Here is a 14070-nt window from a genome sequence, read left to right as displayed (position 1 = left end):
TCAAATTTGGACTCCATCAGACCCAAGCACAGATTTCCACTGGTCTAATGTCCATTCCTTGTGTTCTTTAGCCCAAACAGGTCTCTTCTGCTTGTTGCCTGTCCTTAGCAGTGGTTTCCTAGCAGATATTCTACCATGAAGGCCTGATTTACACAGTCTCCTCCTAACAGTTGTTCTAGAGATGTGTCTGCTGCTAGAACTCTGTGTGGCATTGACCTGGTCTCTAATCTGAGCTGCTGTTAACCTGCGATTTCTGAGGCTGGTGACTCGGATGAACTTGTCCTCCGCAGCAGAGGTGACTCTTGGTCTTCCTTTCCTGGGGCGGTCCGCATGTGAGCCAGTTTCTTTGTAGCGCTTGATGGTTTTTGTGACTGCACTTGGGGACACTTTCAAAGTTTTCCCAATTTTTCGGACTGACTGACCTTCATTTCTTAAAGTAATGATGGCCACTCGTTTTTCTTTACTTAGCTGCTTTTTTCTTGCCATAATACAAATTCTAACAGTCTATTCAGTAGGACTATCAGCTGTGTATCCACCTGACTTCTCCACAACGCAACTGATGGTCCCAACCCCATTTATAAGGCAAGAAATCCCACTTATTAAACCTGACAGGGCACACCTGTGAAGTGAAAACCATTTCAGGTGACTACCTCTTGAAGCTCATCAAGAGAATGCCAAGAGTGTGCAAAGCAGTAATCAAAGCAAAAGGTGGCTACTTTGAAGAACCTAGAATATGACATATTTTCAGTTGTTTCACACTTTTTTGTTATGTATATAATTCCACGTGTTAATTCATAGTTTTGATGCTTTCAGTGTGAATCTACAATTTTCATAGTCATGAAAATAAAGAAAACTCTTTGAATGAGAAGGTGTGTCCAAACTTTTGGTCTGTACTGTAGATGTTTGGGGCACATCTACCTGCATGTATATATACACAATATAATACTGGGGCATAAATGGGCAGTAATAAGCCCATCTGCATATGGATATATTATACATAGAGATGTATGCTGACAAGGGGGCATACATACATCTCCATGTATACACCCATACCACCTGGACCGGCCCATGCAAAAGGGCCAAAATATATGGATATATGTAAGGGCATATATACATATATATTTAAATCCAACACTTCCCTCAACAGGGGCCCTATTTTAAATACTGACACACATAGGGGGCACTATGGAGGGAGGGAGGGGGGGGGAGTACTATTGGGGTCCTATTTTATATGCTGGCACACATGGGGGGCACCATGGAGGGGGAGGAGCACTATGGGAGGTCCTATCTTAGTTACTGGCACACATGGGGGGTACTATGGAGGGGGAGGAGCACTATGGGGACCTAATCTTAAATACTGGCACACATGGGGGGCACTATGGTGAAGGGAGGAGAGGAGCACTATGGGGGCACCTTCTGGGGCTCTATTTTATATATTGGCAGACATGGGGGCACTATAGAGGGGGAATAGCACTATGGGCTAGCACACATGGGGGGCACTATGGAGAAGGGGGAGTAGCACTATGGGGGCATCTACTGGTGACCCTATCTTATATACTGGCACACATTATGGGGAATTTTATACTGGCACATTGTCAGGCACCATGGGGACAAGGGGATGCACACGATATAGGAGTATTTTATACTGGTGCCAATTATAGGGCACTATGGGGACCTTGACTCAACTGGGGGCACTAAGAGGGTTTTTTGGCCACACAGTAGGGGGCATTAGAACACATTATGAGGGTACTATGGGGACATTGGCTCTACAGGGGGCACTAAGAGGAGATATTTTTTATACTATCACACAACAGGGCACTTTTATGTACTGGCGCACATTATAAGGGGGCATTTTTCTACTGTTACACATTATAAAGAGAATTATTACTACTGTGGCATTATGGTGGGCTTTATTAAAGTTGAGGGACTATGAGGAACATGAATACTAGTATGAGCACTATGGGAGCATTATTACTTCTGGGGCACAGTGGGGACATTATTACTGTAGGGGCACTATTACTACCACATGTTGTCTGGTAGATAATTATTTCTATTGGTGGAATTTTGGGAAGCAGTATTACTGTGGGGGCACCCTGGCACAGTATCAGCTTAGCACAATTATTTTTGGGGAACATTATGTTTACACTATTAGTGTCAGGGACACTGTTTCCTGGGTGCAGTTATTTTTTCAGACACTGTGTGCCAATATTTATTGAAGGGGAACTATCTGTGTGTAACTTGTATAGGGAGCACAGCAGGCACAGTATTAGAGGGGTGTTGATTAGGTGGGAGGATGGAAAACTAGGAAACTAAGATGTCTGTCTGTCAAACCCTGCAGAGAGAAGACATGACTGAAATAAATAATCATGGTGGTGTGGTCTGAAAAGAGAAGATGAGGACAGAGAACATCTACATCAGAGGAGATGTCACTGGATGTACGAGGTATGTGGACCTGTATTAGGCTACCTTCCCATCTGAGTTAGTGATTCTGGCAGGCTCTTCCAGCAGAGAACAGTCTGCCGAAATGCTCCAGCACTGCTGGATGCAGACAGAATGCCCGCCGGCCACATTAACTATAATGGGGTCTGGCAGAGATCGGCCACAATCTGGCAAAAATACGGAGATTCAGCGGGACACAAACCGCTACATGCCCCGAGTTTGTGTCCGACCAATTCCATTCATTCTCTGCTGGATCAGGTGGCCGGAGTGTAGTGCTGCAGGCGTGTCCCTTTCCTGTTCCTCTGATAGGCTGCCGACACTAGGCCGGCAGCCTATCAGAGGTCGGCGTAGGTGGTGCAATGACGTTATGGCGCCGCCTGAGCCATACAGCGCGGGGCACAGGCCGGAAGAGGCCTGCATCGCTGCCAAAGAGGTAAGTATAAGTTTTATTGTTATTACTGGCACATGATTGGGGGGGGGGAGGGCTGTTATTACTGGCACATGATTGGGGGGGCTGATGAGAGGCACTGGGGGGCTGCTGGAGAGGCATGGGGCTCTTATCTGAGGTCTGATTGGGGGTCATTCATATTGGGTTCTGAGCTGAGGTCTTATTAACATTGGGGATCTTATTGGGGCTGTTAGCTGAGGTATTATTAACATTGGGGGTCTGACCTGAGGTGTAATGAAAAATATTTTTTTCTTATTGTGCCCACTTCCAGCCCGGAGCCCAGTTGCCCAGAGCACTGATCCAGAGCAGCTTGGAGAAAAAGGCCTCACAGTCTCCCACACTCCTTCTGCCCGGCCAAGCCAGCCAGCACCCCCGAGGCCAAGCCAGCCAGCACCCCCGAGTCTTCAGAACTGTAAGTAAATTATATATAAGGGGAGATTATTGTTTTGGCAGGTGGGGGGGGGGGGGGGTCAGGGGTGCCAGAGAAAGTACCCGCCCCGGGTGCCAAATAACCTAGGCACGCCACTGCCCCCAGGTTAGGAATCTAAATCTTTTCTTATCATTCTTTAAATGTTGTATTTTCTGGAACCTTAGCTTTATGCTTAAGTCAGTTTGAGTGAAGAAAGTCAGAATGGATATTGCATATTTTTTTGTTAAGAGATTTTTCACACACTTAAAATTTAACGATGTAAACAACTCGCAGTTTACTGAACAAGAATATACCTGGCGAGAAAAAATGCTGTCCCCCCCAGATTTTTTGGGGTTCCTATACCCATGCATCACCACCTTATTATCCAGAATCCCACAACGCTTATCTTCCAGATCCTCCTTCTCCTCTCACTTTCTAAAACTTAACATAGATAAAACAGAATTTATCTTCCCACTCCCCAATCTGTCACAGTGGGGAAAACCCTCCACCGTGCGGTGTCAAAGGGTAATATGGATCAGCCTGGCCAAAAAAAGAGTAATAAGGGAGCAGGTCACCTCCTATAACATCCCTAATCCTCTCCCTGACTCCTCACCGTATGAGCGGACCCCGATGGTAGGATTCCTAGAGACCCTAAATCGCCCTGGTAATCCCTCACCAAGGAGCCGGGAAGAGACGACCTGTTTATCCCAGTAATGGAGGAACAGGAGTCTCTATCTGAGGCCAGGCTGCAAGGAGAGGGGAACACATACAGCATAAGGAGATGGCAGGTAAGCGAGACCAATAACACACTTACCTGCCACAGACACACTGACTGGAACCCGTGAACAAGTGCTGCTGTCCACACCAACATTAAAGGACACCGCACAAACCACAACCACACAGGGACCCAGGACACCATAGCTGCAATAACATGAGACAGGGGAATGTCTAGTAAACATGACACCAAGCTAGACATATAAACACCCTGAACATAACCCACTCCATACAAATAGGGACAGGAAGGGAAGGCGACACTGGGATGACATTCATGACCACAAGGGTGCCCCTTACTGGACAGATGGCACACCCTGGACTGGAGCAGCGCTCCAGCACCAACGACAGCTGAAGTACCACAGACTCCAGCCAGGAAACCACAGAAGATATAAGCCAAGTGACCACACCCAGTCAGGGAGTTAACCCTTACAGCACCAGAAAGAGGGAGGCTACAACTTAAAGGGGAAGTGCACACACAAGCATACCAAACACGTAACCACCGGCAACAGCATGCGTGGCAACCATGTCACGGCAATCACCCAGAAGGCCGAGACACTGCCACTGCATGCTGCCACAGCAACTGTTGCCGCGGGCCACCGCAAGTGTGGCAACAGTGTCACACAGTACACCATAGGCCGAGACACCATCTTGCTCAATGCCCCAAGAGACCTATCTATCACGATCAATGGCTGCACACTATCTCCAGTCAAGTCCGCTGCCTTGGAGTGACCTTGGATACTGCCCTCTCCTTCAGACCGCACATTCAAGCCCTTTCCACCACCTGCCGCCTCCAACTCAAAAACATCTCCCGCATCCGCGCTTTCCTTAACTTTGAATCTGCGAAAATGCTTGTACATGCCCTCATCATCTCCCGCCTAGACTACTGCAACATCCACCTATGTGGCCTTCCATCTAGCACTCTCACACCCCTCCAATCTATCCTCAACTCTGCTGCCCGACTAATCCACCTCTCACCCTGTTACTCCTCTGCCTCTCCCCTCTGCCAATCCCTTCACTGGCTCCCCATTGCCCACCAAATTTAGTTCAAAATTCCAATAAATACGTATAAAGCCGTCCACAACCTGTCCCCTCCCTACATCTCTGAGCTACTTTCCCGATACATCCCCACACGTAATCTCAGATCCTCAGAAGACCTCCTTCTCTCCTCTCCTCTTCCCATAATCGCCTCCAAGATTTCTCCTGTGCATCCCCCATACTCTGGAACTCGCTACCCCAACATATCAGACTCTCACCTACAGTGAAATCCTTCAAAAGAAACCTGAAAACCCACCTCTTCAGACAAGCCTACAACCTAGGGTGGTCAGACGTCTGGTTTGAGGCTGGTCAGTCCGGTTTTCTGGCTCCCTGTCCTCCGTCTGGCGCAGTGCCTGGACGGACACAGTGATGTCCACCCTTTCAGTAGCTCACGCTCAGAGAGCAGCACTGCGCTGTCTGAGCGTGAGCTGCCGCAACTGACTGAGGCTTCTCTCACCCCCACGTGGTTTGGAGGCGTTGCCGGTGAGATCCGGCTTTCTAGGGTGAAGCCAGAGACCCTGCTGCTGCTATACCTTGAAGTAAATAGATGACTGCAGCACTCACGGTCTTCAAAAACGTGAAGGTTTATTCACCAACAATGCGACGTTTCGACTATACAGAGTCTTTGTCAAACGGTGCATGATGCTCGAGGAAGACTCTGTATAGTCGTCACATAAACGTCGCATTCTTGGTGAATAAAGCTTCACATTTTTTAAGACAGTGAGCGCTGCAGTCATCTATTTACTTCAAGTTTCGTCAGGAGCTGGTCAGGCTTGAGCCCAACACCCCTGGCCAGGGGCGTAGCCAAAGGATCATGGGCCCTGGCGCAAGAGTTTATCTTGGGGCCCCCTTCCCTCAGTGCTTTGTGGCCAGGGGCAGGGAAGCACATGGCCTTCCTGCTGCCTGACACAAAAATTGAAACTGCACCCCCACCATGCCAAATTCTTGACCTAACCCCTTCCCTCCAGCCAGTGATGTAACCTGACCAGCATGCACCTTCTATAAAACAGGTGTCTTCTCATGTGGTACAAGGGTCTTTGGGGCCCCTCAGGCTCCTGGGCCCGGTAGCGACTGCTACCTCTGCACCCCCTATAGCTATGCCCCTGGCACCGCCACCATAGGAAAGTGGGACATTGAGTAGTGCTGTCTACCTTACCATTATAAAGCCTGCTGCCTCTATACCGCCATGACCAGCTTCACCCATTCCTACTGAGTCCTTCCACCATACCATGTAGATGCCCTCACGGGCAGGGCCCTCTCTCCTTCTGTACCAGTCTGTAACTCGTCTTGTCCGTGCTTAGTGCAATTGTCTGTATTATGTGCACCGCTTCTCATATGTACAGCGCTATGGAATGAATGGCGGTTTAGTAATAAATAATAATATTACTGGGGGGGGGGCACTATTAATACTGGGAGCCACATTATGACATAGCCACTCCCCCTTTGGGTGTGGCTTAACTTTGCCAGTATATATTTATGTCAGTAAGGCGGAGACCCTACTGACGGAAGTGGCGGAGTCAATGCTCGACCATCTTCAGCAGTCCGCTTCTCTTTATGGGCTCCATTTTAGAGACAGGTGCAGGACTCCGAGGTGGGACCCGCAGTTGTCAGACATTGGGGGCACATCCTACCAGTATGAGATGAATAGGATATAATGCACAGGCCTTATAACTGTCATATGCCCTTCTTCTTTTACCTAGTCCTGAATGGGTTAAATAAACAGATGCCGAACCAACAATTTGATCCGTCCAACCGGCGCTGAGCCGCTTCTCCTAAACCAATCACAAGACACGTTAAATATGGACAAGCCCCGCCCACATGCACACGCGTGACCATCTTTAGCCCGGGAATGAACGTCAACCGGTCTCCTCCTTCAAACTACCGCACGAGTCCTATTACTCAGCCATATTTAATGTGGGCAAGTCATTTTTTAATACAAAATACTTCAGCGGTAGTTCATATCCACGACTCCCATTTGTTTCCAGCCTACTCACGTAAATATAGGTTTCGACAGCCTTTAGAATTAGAATAGCGCGTGCGGCTGACGTAATGACGCAGGCTTTGAACGTAGTGGGCGGTGCTTTGCGCGGGTACGGGTTTTTGGAAGAGGACTGTGGCTAGTGGGCGTGGCTTCCTAGACTATGGGCGGGGATATGCTTGCAGCAGCATATGGTGGCGTTGAGAGAAATGAGCGGGAGTTTTGACGCTGTTGATGGGAGAGGGCGGGGCTGGTGACGTAGTGTCGGGGGCAGTAGGCGGGGCTATGATTTGTGAGGTAAGGTTGGTGCAGGAGGAAGGGGTTTGTGCGCGGGAGACAAACGGAGGGCGGGAAAGGCTGCGCGGCGGAGCTGAGCGACCGTGGGGAGAACGGAATCACCGGGAAGTCGAAACGAAGGGCCATTAACCTGGTAATGTCACCGCCCCCCCTCTCCATTGTGTCGTGCTGTCATGTGGTAGTTGGCGGGAGCCTTGTCCGTATGGTGTGACATTCTCGTCCCCCATTGTGTGCCAGCGTCCCCCTCACAGTGGATATAGTCCACGTAGTGTCCTGGGGTCAGTCTCTGTGTAATTGGCTGTGGTCAGGTCTGATAAAGACAAGGAGAGACTTATCAAAACTAATGGGGCGCTGTAACCCATGGCAACAACTTTTATCTGTTTTTATTTTTCACAGGGCAGGTCTCTGGTTCTGGGGAGCAGCTCGTCTACTCTTCCTTCACCCCTTAGGGTTTGCTCGTGGATGCCCCCATTAGCCAGTGCTGAGAACTGTGGCACAGGCTGGGGTTGGCATTGCCCTGTATTGTAGTAGGGGGTGCTGCCATGTGGTGCTGCAGGATTCCCCCCAGTGATCACAGCTTAGCCCAGCCGTGGGGCCCCTGCCTATGTGTTAATGCGCAGGGCCTGTGCAGTGTGATATCCGCTAAGTAGATGAGATTTCCACACGGTACAGAAGTGTTCAGCGCGTGGATCTTACACTCCTTAGCGTGTCGGTCTATACTGAGGGTTTCATGCAGAAAGTCCACATTGACTTTGGGGGGGGGGGGGGGTTACGGTCTGTATGAGTCTGCAGGTCCTAAAGTCCTGTCGACGCTGTAAAGATCCTCAGCATATAATGAAACCGCCATGGATGTTCACCCTGGATGCGGCAGACCACTGCGGCCTCTCTGCACCAAGAAGGGATCTGTCAGCAGTTCTGTCCCTATGACACTGGCTGACCTGTTGTATGTGCACTCGGCAGCTGAAGGCATCTGTGTTGGTCCCATGTTCATATGTGCCCGCATTTCTAAGAAAAAGGAAGTTTCAATATATGCAAATGAGCCTCTAGGAGCAACGGGGGTGTTGCCATTACACCTAGAGGCTCTGCTCTCTGCAACTGCTGCACCTCTGCACTTTGACAGGGCCACGCAGTGGTCATCACGCCTGGCCCTGTCCAAGTGCCGCAGTTGCAGAGAGAGCAGAGCCTCTAGGTGTAACGGCAATGCCCCTGTTGCTCCTAGAGGTTCATTTGCATACATTAAAACGTACATATTTTTCAGCAGTCTGGACACATATGAACATAGGACCGACACAGATGCCTTCAGTTGCCAAGAGCACACGTAACAGCTCAGCCAGTGTCATAGGCACAGATCTGGTGACATTTGCCCCGTGAACTGCAGAGCTGCCTCCCATGTGCATGCTCTCGTCACACACTAATGGTTTCAATACAGCGCCCTACTAGTGGCACCTGGCTTCAGCAGTGACGATCTGCTTGTCGCCACATTACCGTAACTGGCTGGATCGGTGTAAACGGTGCAGGCGTCAGAACATAGAGGCAGCGCGGGGCAGTGAAGATGATGCATTACATAGAGTATACCCGGTGGGGGGGGGGGGGATCAGTGATTGACGGCATTCTCTGCGTAAGTCTGTATACAGACATAGCTGTTAGTCACTGATACCACCTCGGTGGTTGCTGGTGATGCTAGGGAGGCTTGTTCCTGTTGCCGCTCCCACAGTCACTGGATATTTTGATCTGCGCGATGGGGTTGCCAGGGAGTGGGGTAAGTATAATCTATATGGGGGGGGGGCATGTTATAGTTTGGATAACCCCTTTATGTTAGTAAAAGCTGATATATAAGTTTTGGTGTCTGCTCATCTCCTCCTGCTCTGTGACATGCTGCCTGCAGATCGGTGACAGGTTGTCTTACAGGCAGGATTGATCTCAAGATATTGGATCTTGGAAGGATTACTGGTCACGTGTGACGTTCTGTAAAGTCTCTTAGGCCACCTGCACACTTTGCAGAATATAAGCAGAAATGTATGAGATGAGACAAATCTCTTGTACACTGCGCAGAGGTTTTCCGTGCGGGCACTGACCGGCATTGCGGATTTCCAAATCTGCACCATGTCAATGATTGCAGTTTTAGCTGCAGATTTCACCCTTTTTAATGGAAGGATGAGGTCTATGGCAAAACCGCATTGTGGATTTTGGTTTGGTTGTGCTGCAGAAACGCATAAATCCGCACGGAAATTCGTGCTGGTCTTGCCCTGTGTGAAGGTGACCTTAAAGGGGTTGTCTCATCATAGACAATGGGGGCATATCGCTAGGATACATCCCCAGAGGTCGCTCTACATTTTTTCTGGAAGAGTAAAAATACTCCTCTTACCATTTTTGAGGAGTATTTTCAGCCGGTGAGTACGAAAGTTACAGACATTCAAATGGTTAATACGAATGCCTACATAACATTAAGGGGTTGCTATTTATGCAGGGAAACCATTACTAGCATTAATATCTGCCATCTTACCGTCTACCATGCATAAATAGCAAATTTAGGCACTTTTAAATTTAGCCACGGTCACTGTTGCGCTGAGGGGGTCGGCACCACTGAGGTCACTGTTGCACTAAGGAGTCGGCACCACTGAGGTCACTGTTGCGCTGATGGGGTCGGTACCACTGAGGACACTGTTGCGCTGAGGGGTCGGCACCACTGAGGACACTGTTGCGCTGAGTAGTCGGCACCACTGAGGACACTGTTGCGCTGAGGGGTCGGCACCACTGAGGACACTGTTGCGCTTAGGGGGTCGGCACCACTGAGGACACTGTTGCGCTTAGGGGGTCGGCACCACTGAGGACACTGTTGCGCTTAGGGGGTCGGCACCACTGAGGACACTGTTGCGCTTAGGGGGTCGGCACCACTGAGGACACTGTTGCGCTTAGGGGGTCGGCACCACGGAGGACACTGTTGCGCTTAGGGGGTCGGCACCACGGAGGACACTGTTGCGCTTAGGGGGTCGGCACCACGGAGGACACTGTTGCGCTTAGGGGGTCGGCACCACGGAGGACACTGTTGCGCTTAGGGGGTCGGCACCACGGAGGACACTGTTGCGCTTAGGGGGTCGGCACCACGGAGGACACTGTTGCGCTTAGGGGGTCGGCACCACGGAGGACACTGTTGCGCTTAGGGGGTCGGCACCACGGAGGACACTGTTGCGCTTAGGGGGTCGGCACCACGGAGGACACTGTTGCGCTTAGGGGGTCGGCACCACGGAGGACACTGTTGCGCTTAGGGGGTCGGCACCACGGAGGACACTGTTGCGCTTAGGGGGTCGGCACCACGGAGGACACTGTTGCGCTTAGGGGGTCGGCACCACGGAGGACACTGTTGCGCTTAGGGGGTCGGCACCACGGAGGACACTGTTGCATTGATTTTGAGGTTTAAAGGGTTTGTCCTGTTCTGGGGTTAATGTGGCTGATGGGGTTATGACTTATGAACAGACTGTGGCTGCTTCCTCTAATTACACTAACAGACTGTCTCCGGTTGCTATAGGTTACAGCTGTACTGTACTCCTCAGTCCTCATGACGCACGCTGCCTGCACATTAGGAGCTGTACACTACAGATAAGCGCGGGAAACTGAAACGTTGTCGGTGACCCAACACTCACCATGCAGTTACCGAACAGTTACTAGTAGCAGGGCGCACACCGCGGACGAGCACCGCTATAGCTCGTATATCCATATGTTTTCATAGCCAGATTAGGCTCAAACAGCATGAGAGGCTGAACAAGGTAAAACGAGGCGCTGCAGCAAGGCCACTTACCCCGCCAGTGACGGTCGAGTGTACCTCCTTCCTTACTTCAGAGCGTAGTGCCATAAGCTTCGGCAGCCCGCTCAAACTGACCAATCGCTAAGCTCCTTACTGTAAGGAGCTTTGTCATTGGTTGTTTCAGGCAGCAGCCACATCGCTGCCCATGCTGTTCACAGCGCTCACTGCACTGATGAATGGCAGGGAAAAGTCTAAGGCCTCATGCACACGACCGTTTTTTTTTTAAGGTCCGCAAAAACGGGGTCCGTGATCCGTGACCGTTTTTTCGTCCGTGGGTCTTCCTTGTTTTTTGGAGGATCCACGGACATGAAAAATGAAAATAAAATCTAAGTCAAGTTTGCCATTGAAATGATAGGAAAAAACGGACACGGACACGGATGACAATCTTGTGTGCATCCGTGATTTTTCACGGACCCATTGACTTGAATGGGTCCGTGATCCGTTGGCCGTGAAAAAAATAGGACAGGTCATATTTTTTTCACGGCCAGGAAACACGGATCACGGATGCGGCTGCCAAACGGTGCATTTTCCGATTTTTCCACGGACCCATTGAAAGTCAATGGGTCCGTGAAAAAAAAACACGGCACAACGGCCACGGATGCACACAACGGTCGTGTGCATGAGGCCTAAGGCGTATTGGTACGCCTTAGACGTTTTCCAGGGAGTAAAATGGCCTGAACAGGCGTCTATGACGCTTGTACAGGCGTTATTGCGACCTCTGTATATGCCCCCATTGTCTTATAGGTGCGGGTACCACCGCTGAGACCCACACCTATATCGAGAACGGAGCCCCGCCACCACCAAGCCGGCTCCTCATAGACATGAATGGGAGCGTACCGCCCCCGGTCCCATTCATTTCTACGGGGCGGACGGAAATGGTCAAGCTAGCGCTCGGCTAGGGAATTAATAGAGGGCGGCTGCTCAGTGCGCCCTCCTTCACTTGTAGGTCCCAGTTCTCGATATAGGTGTGGGACCCACAACCTATATGACAATGGGGGCATATCCTAGTGATATGCCCCATTGTCCATGAGACAATCCCTGTGCTCTGGCATCACTGAGGAGACTGACTGTTCCTTAGCACCAGCCCCCCTTCGCCCGCTTTTGGACAGGGTTCAGCTGGTTTTGTCTTTTTGTTAATTGTTTGTTCTGTTCCCTCCTCTCTTCCAGTACTTATTCATTGTGTGAAGGATCTCATCAGCAACATGGCAAAGGTACAGATATTGAACATGGTGGTCCTTGACAACCCGTGTCCCTTCCGTAATCCCTTCCAGTTTGAGATCACTTTTGAATGTATAGAAGATCTACCAGATGGTAAGTGTCGTTCAGTTTAAGGCTCTGCTCACATCTCCTTGTGACTTCTATTCGTAGCGAAGCCAATACGCTAGTGTCAGATCTGTTGAATGATGGGCTGCACACACTAAACAACCTAAAGTGGTTGGCCTAGATATAACATGTGTCCAATAGGGGTGGGCGATATGGCCTAAAATCTATATTGCAATATAATTTGAATCATGTGCGATATATATTGCGATATTATTTTCTTCTGTATGTGTACAAACTTTTCAAGAAATTTGTGTATTGTGTAACATATATTTTTCCAAACTATGTAAAGATAAGTGTTAGTAAACAAAAATTTCATACATGTGCCATCAGCCCCAGGGCATTTGCCAATTGCCATCATCATACACGTCCCCCAGAGCCAGTGCCATCGGCATCAGATCAGCCCCACGGCCATCCTTTGCAAATAGATATCCCCCGAAGAATCGCTGTTGTTAGGGCTATGGAGTCGCTAGATAAATGCTCCAACTCCTCAGTTTTTGGTACTTCTGACTCAGACTCCTCTGTATTTAGTATGCAAATGTGTTTTATACATTCCTTGAAGGAAAGAAAGGCAACATACAGCTGTTCCACCAAGTTCTTCTAAGCTCTTATAGCAGAGAGGTAGTTGGGCAGAAGCTGCTGCCTTCTCCTTTGTGTGCTGATCTTCTGCTGAAGATAGGGCAGTGGGAGGATCCAGGAAGGGGCATTTATTTTAAAACATGATTTCCCTAGAAGAATTCCATAGTCATGTTTAAAGTTTAAGCTAACAATCTGAGTTTACAAGTTTTTATAGCCTTAGCAGAATGACAGCAGTTTTTCAAATGGTTTACAGCTTCAGTCTTGAGGTATTGACTATCCATTCCCTTCACTTATACAAGTGTCTAGCGGATCACAACACAATGGAAAGTATAAGTATTGCCGCTCCTTAACTGCGTTATAGTGAAGCATTTGAAAAGCATGCTTCTTCACGGTCACTTAACGTGTTCGTTTTGCGGTAACGTGACGCACTGCATGCATTGGCCTTTATTCTTACAGTAGAGAAGCAATTATAACTTTTTGTGAATTGGGACATTTAACCATCTTCCGACCACCTAACGCAGGGATGTGTCCTGCAGGCGGCCGGGTTATTCCTCGTAGACGCATCAGCGTGTCATCTCGCGAGAGGCGAGATTTCGCGTGAACGCTCGTTCACAGCGACGCTAACCTGAGAAGTTGATCTACAGCCTGCCAGCAGCAATCATTCGCTGGCATGCTGTAGATGCGATATATATATTTTTTTAACCCAAAAGGGTATATTAGACGCTGTTTTGTTAACAGCGTCTAATATACCTGGTCCTCTGGAGGTCCCTTTTGCTTTTATTGACCACCAGAGGACACGGGCAGCTCTGTAAGTAGCACCAATCACTACACCCACCCCTATTACTTATTAACCCCCGATCACCCCATATAGACTCCCTGATCACCCCCCTGTAAGGCTCCATTCAGACGTCCATATGTGTTTTGCGGATCCGCAAAACACGGACACCGGCAATGTGCTTTCCGCATTTTTCGGATCTGCACATTGCCAG

General features: G+C 49.5%; 1 protein-coding gene across 1 annotated transcript in view; it reads left to right on the top strand.

The window, feature by feature from the left end:
* Positions 1-7380: 7380 nt before the first annotated feature.
* LOC122927351 (histone chaperone asf1b) overlaps positions 7381-14070 on the top strand; it is a 28831-nt gene continuing 22141 nt past the window's right edge. Inside the window, exons 1-2 of the mRNA XM_044279121.1 lie at positions 7381-7513; positions 12350-12493. Coding sequence (XP_044135056.1) covers positions 12385-12493 — 109 coding nt within the window. The 5' untranslated portion in view covers positions 7381-7513; positions 12350-12384. The remainder of the gene's footprint in view (positions 7514-12349; positions 12494-14070) is intronic.

The sequence above is a fragment of the Bufo gargarizans genome, chromosome 2 (genome assembly GCF_014858855.1).
Source record: "Bufo gargarizans isolate SCDJY-AF-19 chromosome 2, ASM1485885v1, whole genome shotgun sequence".
NCBI classification, from domain to species: domain Eukaryota; kingdom Metazoa; phylum Chordata; class Amphibia; order Anura; family Bufonidae; genus Bufo; species Bufo gargarizans.
This window is presented reverse-complemented; position numbering and strand designations above follow the sequence as displayed.